At 27.3% G+C, this 14,312-nt stretch overlaps 1 protein-coding gene across 2 annotated transcripts; it reads left to right on the plus strand.

The window, feature by feature from the left end:
- The first annotated feature begins 1,369 nt into the window (after nt 1-1,369).
- Nucleotides 1,370-12,312, plus strand: LOC129960975 (uncharacterized). 2 transcript variants are annotated; one of them, XM_056074757.1, is made up of 3 exons: nt 1,370-1,552; nt 7,201-7,278; nt 8,986-12,312. In XM_056074757.1, the coding sequence occupies exon 3, from the start codon at nt 8,986-8,988 to the stop codon at nt 10,246-10,248; it is 1,263 nt and encodes a 420-aa protein (XP_055930732.1). In that variant the 5' UTR covers nt 1,370-1,552; nt 7,201-7,278; the 3' UTR covers nt 10,249-12,312. The 2 variants fall into 2 exon arrangements, with proteins under 2 accessions (XP_055930732.1, XP_055930731.1); XM_056074756.1 differs by lacking the exon at nt 1,370-1,552 and adding an exon at nt 5,735-5,860.
- Nucleotides 12,313-14,312: the final 2,000 nt, after the last annotated feature.

The raw sequence follows: 14,312 nt of genomic DNA on the forward strand, positions 1-14,312 counted from the left end.
GAAAAAATTTTATGTCTAAACTTTTCACCGTTGATATTTCATTTATCCCTTTTCACGTCTACAATATATTTTTATTTTAAGCGAAATTATTGCAATTATATAAAAATTGACTTCGAAATTTTAACGAATATCTCAATGAGTCCAACAACGCACTTTTGGACTTACTTATTGATCTGCAAATATGACAATTGAAGAAAACGAAAAATAAATAAATAAAAATTGGTATGTAATCTTTAAACAAATTTAATATAAGTTTAAGAATTTTTAGAACTAATCCATCAAAGAATGTCTTTCTATCTACCCATCATTTTCAAAAATAAAAACTATAACTCGAAAACATAACATACTGTATGTATTAAATTTAACAAATGGTTTTATCACCATATTTGAAGATATGTGTCAGATTTTGCCAAATCCATCAATAGGGTTTACCGTCTGTACGTTTGTTCATCTCATATATTATAATGCGATAATTCAAAAGCACAAGTTGCATATATGAAATTCGATATATGATCTTAACATTAAAACTGTTGATCTACGTCAAATTTTGGATACAAATGGTCATTAGGAATGAGATGCAAAATAAACACGATTTTTTTCAATGTACAAAATGCTCCGTAATAAAGTGAACGAGTCAACTGATAACAGAGCATTCCTGCTGAATAAGTTTGTTGTTCAAATCAAAGAACAAGAAGAAATTTACTGTCTGAAAAGAGAAATAAGTTAAGATCATTTTTGTAACATTAAAAGAAAAAAAAATTATTCATGCATAAACAAGGAACTTGTTCGGAAACGTATCTTGAAACACGTTTCAATTAGGAACAAAGCAATAAAAATTAGTGAAATTACTTTTTATTTCTACAGTATGTGTTTCTAAATAAGATATCCTAATTATACTGCCACCATTTTTATAGTTAACAGCATTCACGTGCTTGATATGCATGTATAATAGCTAGTAATGCTTTTCTAATCATTGGAAGCGTATGCTATATTTAAGTCGTGTCAAATCAATCGTTTATTCAGTTTCATTTTTAAACACTGTTTCAGAAACTAACCACTACCTATATTGTTGTCTAAACGTTTCTTTTTTGTCTTTCTTTCTGTTTTTTTTTAAAGCTTTGATGGCTCTGCCTTTTTCCTGTTCTGACCTCTGTAGAGCATATTTTCTTTCATATTTCTAGGATGCCTAAATAGAATGGTTATTTTTAAAGATATGACAGTAGGATGGATTCCACCTTCTTTATCTTGAAATGACGACAATTCTTTTATCTTGATGTTGAGAGCGAAGATTATCATAAGGCATTCACAACAAATCTTTCTGACTCCAGTATTTTTTCCCTTCATACAGACAGGACGGGAAATTTGTCTACAACCTTTCACTGCGCAAAAGTTTGTAACAACACTTTTATAACATCCCTTTCCTGTTCTGACCTTTATGGAGTATGTTTGTGTTCTTGCTTCTCAGATGGCTAAATGAAGTGGTTTGTTTTAAAGATGAATTTTCAAGATGGACTCTAACTACTTCGTAATGGTATAATTAGTTAATCAACAGGTAAAGTGCAATTTTCTCTAATATTTTCATTTAGACTAACTTGACCAGATATTACGAAATTCAATCTGGAACATTTTAGTATCCTGGATAGTATTCCAGAAAGCTAATATTTGATTAATTCTAAATATAAAATATGAAGAACTGGAGAAGCAAAGGAATTGTCTCTTATTAAAAAAATGAAAAGGCAATTAAAAAAATGAAAAGGCAGTTCATTGCTCATACAACTTTTAGATTATTATTTATTTATTTTTTTATTTATTCTGAGGTATCGAGATTTTGAATATTGAATTGACATAGTAAAATTCTTTGCATAGTAAAATTTAGAGAAAAAATGTTCTTCGTCTATTTTATATGTAGTTATTGCGATATCTAATTAATATTTTTAAATGAACTATTTACTCGTAAATTAAATCAAGGACAAGCAAGGTTATTCAATAAAAAATTGAAGCAAATCTGTTACATTTTGTAAATCTAAGAATAAGGTAATTAATTAAGGTAACTAATTGTATTATTATCCCATCCAGTATGGGATATCTGGCAGCTTTTAGAAGGGATATTTCTCAAAAATTAAAAATTGCTTTCATGCTTTGTATAAATTGCTTTGATGCCTATTTTATAAACTGATTTGAAATTTGAGAATATTGCCATAAATTTATTTTGAGTCTTGGAACTTTGGATAAAAACTGATGTGAAACTGCTGATATAAAATCTGCTTTAATGTCTTGAAATGATCAAGACTGTTAATATGTACTTATAAAAAATGGATTCGTAATAACACAATGAAAACTCATAATTCTAAGATTGGACTAAGGAAATAAAAACACTTTTTATTGTTGAAGACAAAATGAAATTAAATTTATTGACATTCAGATTTAATACAAGACCAATCTCCTTATATATAGTAAACATAGCTTCTTTGTTGTTTTCAAAACAATAGGAAACTTTCTTTTCAGTGATACAATATTTTTTTCTAATAAGAGAATAGTCTTCACGCTTAGAAAAAATTCGTGCAATTTTAGAGGGATGGTCTCAGGTAATAAAATTGATGAAAATAAACTCACTAATTCATTCGGTAAAAAAGATTTTAGAACTCCATGACATTTTTAATAATGAATTGTAATTTCAAGAATAAAAGGTGTGAAATAATTAAAAATAAAAAGTAAATCTGTTTTTTAGAATTTTATTAAATTAAATGCGAGTAATGAATTTTACGAAATTTGAAAAAAAAAATCTATAATAATTATAGTGTCGAATTATAAATCAAAAATCTAATTTAAAATAACCTCAATAAAAAATGTCTTTAAGACAACAATTTTATTAGAATGCTAAAAAGCAGAATATTGCTATTATTATCAAGAATCAGGAAGAGGAAACAAAAATGTAAAAACTGAAAATGAAAAGATTAATAAATATCCCTGAATATATGCGATAGTCTCCAATTAATTTTTTAAATATTCATTAAAAATTCAAATATATCATAATTGCTAGTAAAGTAACATTTTTTAAAATGAAATCTGCCACCACCTCACATTTTTACGTCTATATTTGACCATCAGGCTTTCACTAAAAAAATATTCTGCTTATTAGAGTAACAATGCAAGCATGTTTCCGAAAACTTTTCATCTTTATTTATTCGCTTTAAAAATAAAATCAGTTATCTTTACACTTCTGAACATGATTGGTCAGGAATAAATTGTGTTTTTCGGACGACATTTGATATATAATAATCACACGAAAGCTTTGCGTCTGTATGAAATTTATATTATCGTGAAGAATACCTATGTTTATCATATTACAAAGAAAACTCAAAAACCAAAAAATCTAAAGGAGTGGAATTTGGTATGTGAGTCTTTGATCAAATATTTTATATCTGTAACAAATTTCATACAAATCCACGAAATTATCATCCTGTACACATATATGCTGTTTGCCTGTACACATGTAAATAAGATAGCTGAGAACAGAAATGCGTTAAAAAACGTAAATTCTGTGTATAGAATTGAAATCTGAATTGCATGATTCATTTTGAGACTTTATAAAGTCGGAAATTCATTATCAATTTTCTTCATTATACCAAGCAAAAAATATTTCTTGCTATGAAATATTTGTATATGGATTATAGAGAGTATTCCCGCCTGTTTAGATTTACATATTTTTACATTTAATTAAACATGGCTTGTTTCGGCAATGGATTTACACGTGAGGATGATTAGTGTAAACTCAGTTGAATATCTTACGCATAATTTTATATTCATTGTTGCTTTATCAAGGTAATTTTAAGCTCTAAATTTTGTTAGACATTTAGCTCGTGTTTTTTTAGTAGCTTTGCAACTGTTACGTTCCTTGATTTCAAAAACATTCTAAAAATAAATAAAATAACATTACAATGGTAAGCACATTTTATTTTTTGAACCGTGTATGCTGAATTAAAGCATACTGATAAAAAGAGTTAGAAACCATATCTTTTGAGCTCACTGGATGTATTTATAGTTCCTTTTACTTTAAACTGCAAATTATGCCAAATTTTCAATCAGTATATTTCAGAAGCATTGCTGCTCTTATATTCATTGTTTACATTAACGTTCCTAATAAAGACAAAATGCCACGAAAACGTAGGGAAACATTTTTCACCATTGGATCAATATAAAAATTGAATTAAAATGAGCTCATAAAAGGAATTAAAAATGAGCGATAATATTATTTACAAATTAACTATTATATATTTTCTAATATGATTAGTGTCCTTTAAGACTTTGTTTCGCGCATAATGATGAAATAAAAAATAAAATAAAAACCATTGGGGTATAACTTTATGTATCAACAACAGAAGAAGAATACACGATTAAATATTTGTATAAGCAAAGGAAACGATTGGGAGTTCCTTGCAACAATGAAATATGCTGTTGTAAATTATGCAAGAAAATAGATCTTGAAAATTTATTAAAATTGATTGAAAAATGTGACAGCAAATAAAATGACATAGTTAAAAGGATTTTTTTTAAATTTTAAGATAGAGTAAAATTTACTTTATATAAAAGCATTTCCGTAAGTTATCGAAGAAAAACAACAAAATCTAGCTTTGTTTTTAATTAATATTAATTTCTAAACTTAATTATTTCTTTCACTTCGAACTTGGCATTTTATTTCATGTGGCAATTTTTTTTGTTTGTGTATTTCCTTTAATTCCATCAATACTGCAATACTTCAAACGTGCGTTTAATGAAACTATGAAGTAAAGTCTGGATCACTGAGATATTTCTGCCTTTTTCATGAAGTGTGATTGATTAAATAATCGAGGCGCTTATTTTGTTTTTTAGATACATTGGTTCTGATTGATTATAGGGCAGGAAGATCTTCTTAAAACTCTCAAAAGATTCCGGGCATAATAGCCGTCAATCAGAAAGTACATTGTTGTATAACAACCCCTTAAGAATGCGGGGTGTCATCGCGGTTTTTCAAAGGGGGAGAGGCGATTTTTCTTATCTTTCTTTTAAAAAATTCTTCGAGTATTCTACGATACCGGAATTCGAATCATCTTACAAATGAGAAGGAATCTTAGAGTCTGAAGGGGGGAGGGAGTTTTCCTTATCTTTGAAGAAGGAATCTTAGGAATGAGATCTGCAAATCCTCTGGTCCTCATTTTAAATAAAAACATGCCATATCTATAAAAAAGACTGATAAAATGCCATATCTATAAAAAGACTGATCTATAATGGCTTTCAAGCATTACATATGAATCACAGACTAATAATTTTATGAAAAAAATTTTGCAAAAAACGGTCGATTCTTTCAAAATTTTTTTTTAATGCTGGAAAAGTGTTGCATGTACATGAAGAGTTCAACTCGATAGTTGAACTCTTCATGTACATTCTCTAAATATTATTCGAAAGCAATAAATTATATCCTGTAATAACATATCTGCATATACCAGATGCTGGCTTTTTTTTGTGATTGGTACTCCGATTTAAAGATAAGGTCCTGTTAAAAAAATTCTGATCTTTAAGACTCTAATGAATCATTTTTCTAATTTAGATTGCTACATATTTTCTTTTTTACTTATTATATCCTTAAACATGACCTGCGAATCGTTAATTAATTCTTTAATCTGTCACAAGTCGAAAATGGGGAAGTGTTTACAACACACATGTGGCAAAGTTGAAGATAAGCAAAGGAAACCTGATATGCTAGTGCTTCCGGTTTCAACTCTTTGCACTTCCTCAGTTTACAATACGAGTCTTCCAGTTGTTTATTATAACAATTTTCAGGGGCGTTATGGTTGCTGTCTCTGTCAACGGCTAATATTTAAAGGTACTGCTTTATTGTGTTTTTAAAAAAATGCTAGCTTAAATTGACAATGCTTGGACTTATTTAATATTGCATACAGACGTGAACAAATAGCAATAATAACAAAGGCATATAAAGTTTATTATAGAGATCAAGATCTTTCTTGCATTGCATAAAATTAGCTCATGCAACTAAATAATAAAATATGCAATTTATACGGGTTTTTCCTTTAATAAAGGATTTAATATAATTTAGTGGCAAGACAATTAACGAAATATTACTATTTTCTGATAAGCTCTAGGTGCGATAAGATGACAGTCAGCAATATTATAAATGATCACTAAGTTTTAAATTTTATTTTGCAACTGAAAAAAATATGAATTTTTGCTGTTATTTTTTGCATTTTAGCTTTATATATTTTTTCAATGTTATTTTATGAATTTATCGAATAACTTTCTTTCATATATTATTTATACATATTTTTTCTAATTATAATTCTTTTGTTTGTGTTTGCCATCAAAATAACATCGGGCAGTGATTATTTCAAAGTGCATTCATTTTAATTATAACATAAACCTGTTACAGTGAATAAAAAGGATTTTTTTGTTGTTGTTGAATTGCTTGAGCAATGAAGTAGAAAAAAAATGGTTCATGCAATAAAATGAGAAAAATCATAAGATTTGCGCAATAAAAGGAAAATAAGCATCGTATTGATTAGAACAATCCTGTATTTAAATATTCGATAGGTGAATGCTTTGCATTAAAAAGCGCTGCATTAAAAGCATGAATTGCTTTCATAGTAAAAGGCTTTGCTGTTATTTGTAAAATTCTGAAATTTTATAAATTTTCAAATTTACAAATTTATGCACCGCACAAATTTGCACAATACACAGGTCACTATATTACATTATTATTCTATTTATATTTTTTAAATCAATTTGTTGTTAATATTTACAAAAAAAACTTTCTGGAGATTTCTTAATTTAAAAGAATTCAACTCTTGCATAATTGAATTTATTCTCTCATTTACGAGCAATTGGTTTAAATTTTGTAAAATTATTAATCTTATGTTCACTTTTGAAAAAATTATTGCATAAATAAATTTCTCCACTTTCCTTTAATTCTGAAATTCTCTTATTTACCTAGAGCCTTTTCAGCAATTAAGGTATTTTTGGTTAAGAATCTCTCATATAGTACAAGCTCCGCAGTTTTCTTTGCTTTTAACGAACTAAAAAGCACTACTGAATATATTTAATACGATTTCTGGAAGTTATCCTTTTAAACATCTTAATTTGATATTATGTTGTCGAAAAATTTAAGCACACATCTGTAATCATAAAATTATTATCTTTATTTACTTACAGTTTTAGCTCTGTTGAATTTACATTCTGACACCAAATGAAATGAAAAGATTAAGCAGGAGGTTTATCTAAGACCGAAAGGTAAAATTTTCATGTTAATTTCAAGCTGAATTTATTTGCATATTAGTATATAAATTCGCTTTTTATTGAATAAAATTCTGGCTCTCAAATTGCAAAGAAAGAATAAATGTTTCTTTATTCCCGTCCAGAAAAAGATCGCAGGAAAAACGAAATTTTACATTTCTAACTAAAAAAATGTAATCACTCCAATTCAAATTAGAAATTTGTGCGTGTTTTTATTATATAATTAGGAATTAAAAAAGAGATATTGAAAACTTTAATGTCTTATTTTTCGGAAGATAATGTGCAAAAGTTCACTCTTATTTTGTGTTATCTAATAAGAAATCTACTTAATTTGAAGAATTATTTCAACTCAAGGCAATTGAATTTAATTGGATTCTCATCAAAGTTAAAAAAATAATATTAAAACTTTTATTTTAGAGTACGAAATACTTACAAGTATCAGATAGAAAACCAATTTTCATTTTCTTAATAACATTAAAGTTCGGCTAATTTTTGAAATGAAGTTTTATTTTTCAAAATGATTCTTGGTCTGAAGTTGAAATGACAACAAAATATGCAGACAGCATAAACCTAATTTAGTTATTTACATAATTAATAAAATTTCTTCGAGTAAGTTTTATAAATTACTCAAACTAATGTTGTTAAGCAAAGTTCCTTATTAATAAAAGAGCTTAATTAATATTTAAAACAAAAGAAATTTTTCAGAATCGCGTCTTTCTGATGCAGTTAAAAATCATCATAATGTATACAGATAATAATATTATACATAAAAACACAGCATAGATCTAGGGAACTGTTTTATGGTATGGTAATGTATCGATAGTTTGTAAATTTATGAAATTAAAATTAAGTGAACACAATACTATTGCGTATTCCTTATACCACAAATAAAACAAATTAGCCGACTTTACTTTTTAGACCCACCAAAAAAAATCATCAATTTATAAGATCTTTTAAGTGCTTTTGATTTTCAAAATGAAGCCTAGAAGGATTTGGGTTTTATAGCCGATTTCTTGAGAATGTTTACGGAATTTTGTTAATTTCATCCAAAAAGTAATAATAGTGATAATGAAGCCATGATTTTTTTTAAACATTTATATCTATATATCTCTCTTTCTCTCTATATATAATTTTAAGGTCGTTCGAAGTTTCAATACTTTCGAATTTCAAAGTTTGACTAATTATTGCACAACATTATTATTGCACAGTTATTGCAAGTTCACTTTTGGTACTATATTCTAAGCAATTCAAGCTACTTTTACTTAGTCTTTATTAAAACAAACTGCTTTTAACAGACTTTTAACGATATAAATTACACTTATAAACTAGAAAAATACAGCTAATTTACCTAATTCTTATATTTTGCTTTATCTATTCTGTAGTTACAGAAAAAAATATTGAAAAACTATTCGGATTTACAAAAAAAAAAAAAAAAAAAAAAACAAAAAAAAAAAAAGATTTTTTTCGGAATTTTTCATAAAATTAACTCTGAACAAAACCTACGGAAACTTCAAAGAATTTCTAAAACTATAAATAACTTTGTCTATCATTTCTGAATATAAATATAGATGACATTCTTAATATTTTATATTTAATGAAAATCATTTATTCATGACATTTAATAATTCATTGGAATCATTCATTATTGACAACGAATATATTTTAGTAGACATTATTTCCACTAAATTTAAGATTTTTTTTCAGATGAATCTTCTGTTGCTTTGTACAATGCTTGTTCTTGGAACGACAAGAGGAAACGATTACAATTTTGATAATTCCAAAATATGTAAAACAGTGACCGATCTTAACACAGATGAACCGTTCCTCGAATGTATGTGCGAAGACCGTGAAAATTTCATTGTGGATTATATTTTTGATTTTTCAATCACTCGTATAGTTATCAAAGGCTGTGGAGATGTTCGAATTCCTTTTGCTTCTTTAACTAATCTACAGCTTACAGAAATTGAATTTGCTGATCTAAATAAACTTACTATCTTTCCTTTTGCTTTGTCATCAGTACAAGGTGTTTCAATTTTAAAAATATCTGATGTTGCTGATTTAAATATCATACAGCATGCTTTTGTAGGGCTGTATAATATTGACCAATTCATCATCAGAAACGTAACAGCAAACATTATTAAATCAGATGCCTTCAGTGCAATTTCAGCAGTTAATCAGTTCTTGATTGAAGATAGCACATTCCACGAAGTAGAGCAGTTTGCATTCGCTATTCAAAATATTACAACTTTCAATATCATAAACACTGAATTCCATACAATGGCAAACTATTCGTTATTGTTGCACAATGTTAAGGATGTTCTTTTTGACAAATGCGTGTTTCATGAGACTGAAAATGGCTCATTTGTGTTTTCGTTTGTGGATTCTGTGTGTTACAAGAATTGTCAATTCTCGGAAATCGAAACGACTGCTTTCCACAGTAATCCTTTAAATGTGTTTAGCATTACAGATTCATATATAGAAAATCTGAAACCAGAGGCATTTGGAGGTCTTGATATACAACAATCATTTATTTTCACAGATAATACTGTTGATATAACTTATGATAATTCGTTCAGTATTTTCGCTACAACGTTTAATGAAATCAATATGAGTTATTGTTGTAACACTTTTACATGCGACTGCAACATATTCTGGATGTGGGGTTTGAAATATCTCGATAAAAATAATACAATGTTAGAAAACAGTTACTGCAGTGATAAAAAGATTCCTATAACTTCATATAAACCAGTAATGGATTCTAACAGTAACTGCATGACTCTTGAATTGAAATACCAACCGAAAAAACAATCCTTAGAAGCGGATAAAATAACCGCAGATTGCAAAGGCGATGAATGTCTTTCAAGTGCCATTTCATCTGCTGGATGGCAAATCAAGTTAGCATTCCGAACTGTGTTATGCTCACTGTTCATCATCAAGTTATTGCAATCATATAACATTAATTCATAGGTTACCATGCAGATCATATGCGAAATCAATTTTAGAATTTAATTGGTTAGGGATGGTAAAAACCATTTCATATAAATTAGTGTGAGGAGTGTTTCATAAATGGATTAAATTGAAAAGAGCGCTTAAACTTTCAGAGAACATTTAAGTGGACAAAAACTGCATGTATAAAGAAAGCAATAATATGCAGGTTGAATAAAAACCTACTCGCTCCGGATTAAAGGTTGATAGAATACTGAATGTATAAAGAAAGAATTAATATGCAGGTTGAATAAAAACCTCTGCGCACAGGATTAAAGGTTGATAGAGTATTCTATAAGAAGCATTCGTTTTTGTAGTTATGTGCTGATTGAGGTGCTCCATTCAGGAGCCAACGAAAAAAAATATATAAGAGGAAATATAACTTGTTACTTTACAGCATCGTCGGCAAGTGCTTTAACAAAACAATTGGTCGAAGTTCCACTCACAACAGTAATACAAACTTCGAAGTATTGATGGGATGTTCGAACATTATTTTTGAAGAGATTTCATTTAGTATCTAATCACACGAAATTCCATGGAAGCTGCTGTTTTGTAATAAATTTCTGACTTCTTTAAAATTCTGTATAAATTATTTTAATGTCAAATATGTCTTATTGTTTAACGTTGAAACTGAACGATATTATTATAAAAATCGTAAAAAAATATATACTTGGCAAAAAAGTTATTTGTAAACAATTTATGTTTGCTTACATGTTTATCTGTCGAGTGTTTGCCTTAATCGGTCAGTTCTGTCCTTACCTTCTTGTGAAAAAATAGGCTTGTAATGTATTTTTCCTTCCTTTGAAATTTTATCCATGAATTCTGATATATCCCAGTTATTACATGATTTTAAAATGCTTATGAGTGACATGACTAGAATTATCTGCATTCATTCATTGTTGCTCCAAAATAACTGCTAACTGAAATAGTTAAGCTTTTTGTTATTAAGAAATTTAATTTTATGATAAATCCTGAATACCTGCTTGAGAATTTAATTTGTTGAAAAAGAAACAAAATTGCCTTTATAAATCAAAAATCGGTTAATATTTGTATCATTTAAATTATTTTATACGTAAGTAGTTTATTCAGTGGATTTGTTTCCTTTGTGAAACAGAGAACCGAATGTACAAATGTATCGTTAACTGCAAAACATTTTTCATGCGAAGAAGTGAAATGTTTCATTTTTTATTAAATGAATATCATAATTTTTCATTTCACTTTTGTTTCATTTAAGTATATGAAAGTGTTAAAATGCTCTCAAAAATATTTTTGTAAAAAAGATTAGTATTAATCCTTGAAGTAAGCCTATACAATACAGTTTTAGTTAGTTCTTCACAAAAAATAGTATTTTAAATTCTATTTCTCATACTTTTCTGTATTTTACATAGAATTCCATATTTAGGAGTATTATTTAAGTATTTAATATTTAAAATTGTAAAATATCTCAATCGAAGTCCTATAAGTATCGATAAAATGATTTGTTTGTATTTAATTTGAAAATGTATTTAATTTGTAAAGGCAAAATATATGTGAAACATGCATCATTTATAAAAAAATAAATCAGAATTTGAGAATATAAGTAACTCTTAATAGTTTTTTACGGTTTAAATATGAATATTATTCCGCAAAATATATACATACTGTTGATATATCATAGTCATATCATTTTGTAATGTATGCGTTTCATTTCTTATGTTTCCATCTTCTATACATGCGTAAATGAAACGGAATGTCTAGAACATGTTCCTATTTACGATGACAGTATTCTATGTACTACTTATTTCATTCATTAAATACTTGTCTAGTATTTGCATTGATATTATAGGATTAAAGAATTCTTTTTAGTAATTTTGTTTACTGTAACGTAATAATTCCATGAAACATATTTTATTGTGGAAAAGAAATTTGTTAAAAACAAATGTTGTTTATAAAATAAAGAAACGGAAAGAATGAAAGAATTACATTATCTTTTTTTCTATGTGATGATATTTTAAATCAACTGCGTACAAATAAAAAAGATGGAAAAAATCACAGACTTTTACTGTAATAAATTCATTTTAACTCTTTTATTCCCATATTGTAATATTTGAATAAAGCATTGAAATATTGTTTTTTTTCTGTAATTCATTTTTAGTACAAATCATGTCTCCAGTGTCTAGACCCTTCCTCATGTGCTCCTTCGAATTAAATTTCTCATTCAAAATCTTTAAATGTTTTAGTTATTATACTTTAATAAAGGAATTTTTAAGAAAATTAAATATTTCCTCCGAGTGGTTCTTCATTTGAATTCTGAAATAAGATCGACTTCCTACTGCTGAAATTTAATATCTTATAAGGATTTAAATTAAGCATATTTTTAATATATCTTGCTTCAATATAGAATTAATGTTAAATATGAAATAAATTAATTTTATATTTTAACATGCCTGTATATCTGGAGGAGACACCTCGTAACAGACAAAATACAAGAACTTTACTTCATCAAATATGAAAAAATGACGGACATTAATTCAATCGACTGTAAATAATTTTATTCTGAAGCCCATCTTAAAGCCAATTTCGTAATTCTGAACCTAAATTGTGCTAATAAATTGACATCGAATTAATCTAAAAAAAAATCATTTAAAGAGAATTACGCAGAATTGAAACTTCATGTAATATATGGGTATAAAGCTCTAGAGTATGAGGGAAAGGAAACCTGGTGAAAAAACTATTCCTTTTATTTACCCTATTTTATTTCACTAGTAAAATTAAAATTTCGTTTTGTATTTTAAATTCCATGCAAGTTTTTGTTTTCAAATAAAAGATCACCAAAATTGATCATGTATTAAAAAGGAGTAGACTGTTTTTAAATGAAGTGAATATAGAAATTAGAATCATCGTAAACAAAAACAGATTCAAGTCATATTTATTTTAATTAGTCATATTTATTTTAATTCAAGTCATATTTATCTTTTAATCAATATATGAAATTGCAAAAATATTTGTTTGTTTCATTTCCATTGAACGATGAAGGCTTCAACATCTGTTCATCTATAATTAATGAAGGTGAGTGTTAAATATTTTTATACAACATAAAATCCATTTTTTATGAAAGGTAGTTTGGAACTACTAGAATGAATTGAAAAGTATAAAAGTTGCTAATTGTCTGGACATACGCAGTGAAACTTACGTAAACTTTTTTCTCTTATATTTCAGTCCATATTAAAGGGGTTAAAAAAAGACGTAGATACTAAAGTTTTGATATATTCCTGAAAAAGTTCCAAATGTAGTTACGGCTTCAGCTGAAATTGTTTTCCACTAATTTGATAAATTGCACAGATCAGCTTAAGTCACACTATTGGAGGCGTTATGACAAAAATTACCATGAGCAACCACAAAGTAGTTTTGAATTAAAAGACAAAAAGCTGAACTCAAGATTTAGGTATTAAATTTGAAACTAAATTGCCTTTGGATCAATTTCAATAAAACTTAAAACTAGGTATACAATGGCAAAAAATGAAAGCAAAAACAATATTTATGTTTCAGATATCTTCTTATTTATATTGATAGGATTTCTCTCTCCTTTCGTACAGTGCACAACTACTTGGAAATATTCCTAAGTCATTCACTAGTATACTTCCTGGTCATTACAAAGTTCATTGATCTGATTTTTTAAAAGCACTACAAAGTTTCTTATGATATGCTAATACATATGCAGCAATAAGCTACACAGGATGCAATTTTATTGAAGGATGTAAAGGAAATATATGTATTGAATACAGTAATAATAGGCCTAATTACTGTCCAAACATAAATGATAATGGATTTATGGAAGTAAAAAGGGAAGATAAATAAAATGATCTAATATTTTATAGTGTAATTAAAGATATGCCTGTGTTTTATTAAACATATGCTAGATATTTAGACTTATTATTTACTTTGAGATTATGTTATTTATTGTAAACTTTTTGTTTAAAGCTGTTCCAATTACTATGTAACTAATTAAGTACTTGTTGAGGAAATACATGAAATAAGGTGGATTTTGGGAAATAATTGAGTGTCTG

This window comes from Argiope bruennichi, chromosome X2 (assembly GCF_947563725.1).
Source record: "Argiope bruennichi chromosome X2, qqArgBrue1.1, whole genome shotgun sequence".
In the NCBI taxonomy this organism is placed as follows: Eukaryota; Metazoa; Arthropoda; class Arachnida; order Araneae; family Araneidae; genus Argiope; species Argiope bruennichi.

What these genes read in the sequence shown, in the direction of transcription:
- LOC129960975 (XM_056074757.1), top strand. Translation starts at nt 8,986, where the DNA reads ATGAATCTTCTGTTGCTTTGTACAATGCTTGTTCTTGGAACGACAAGA.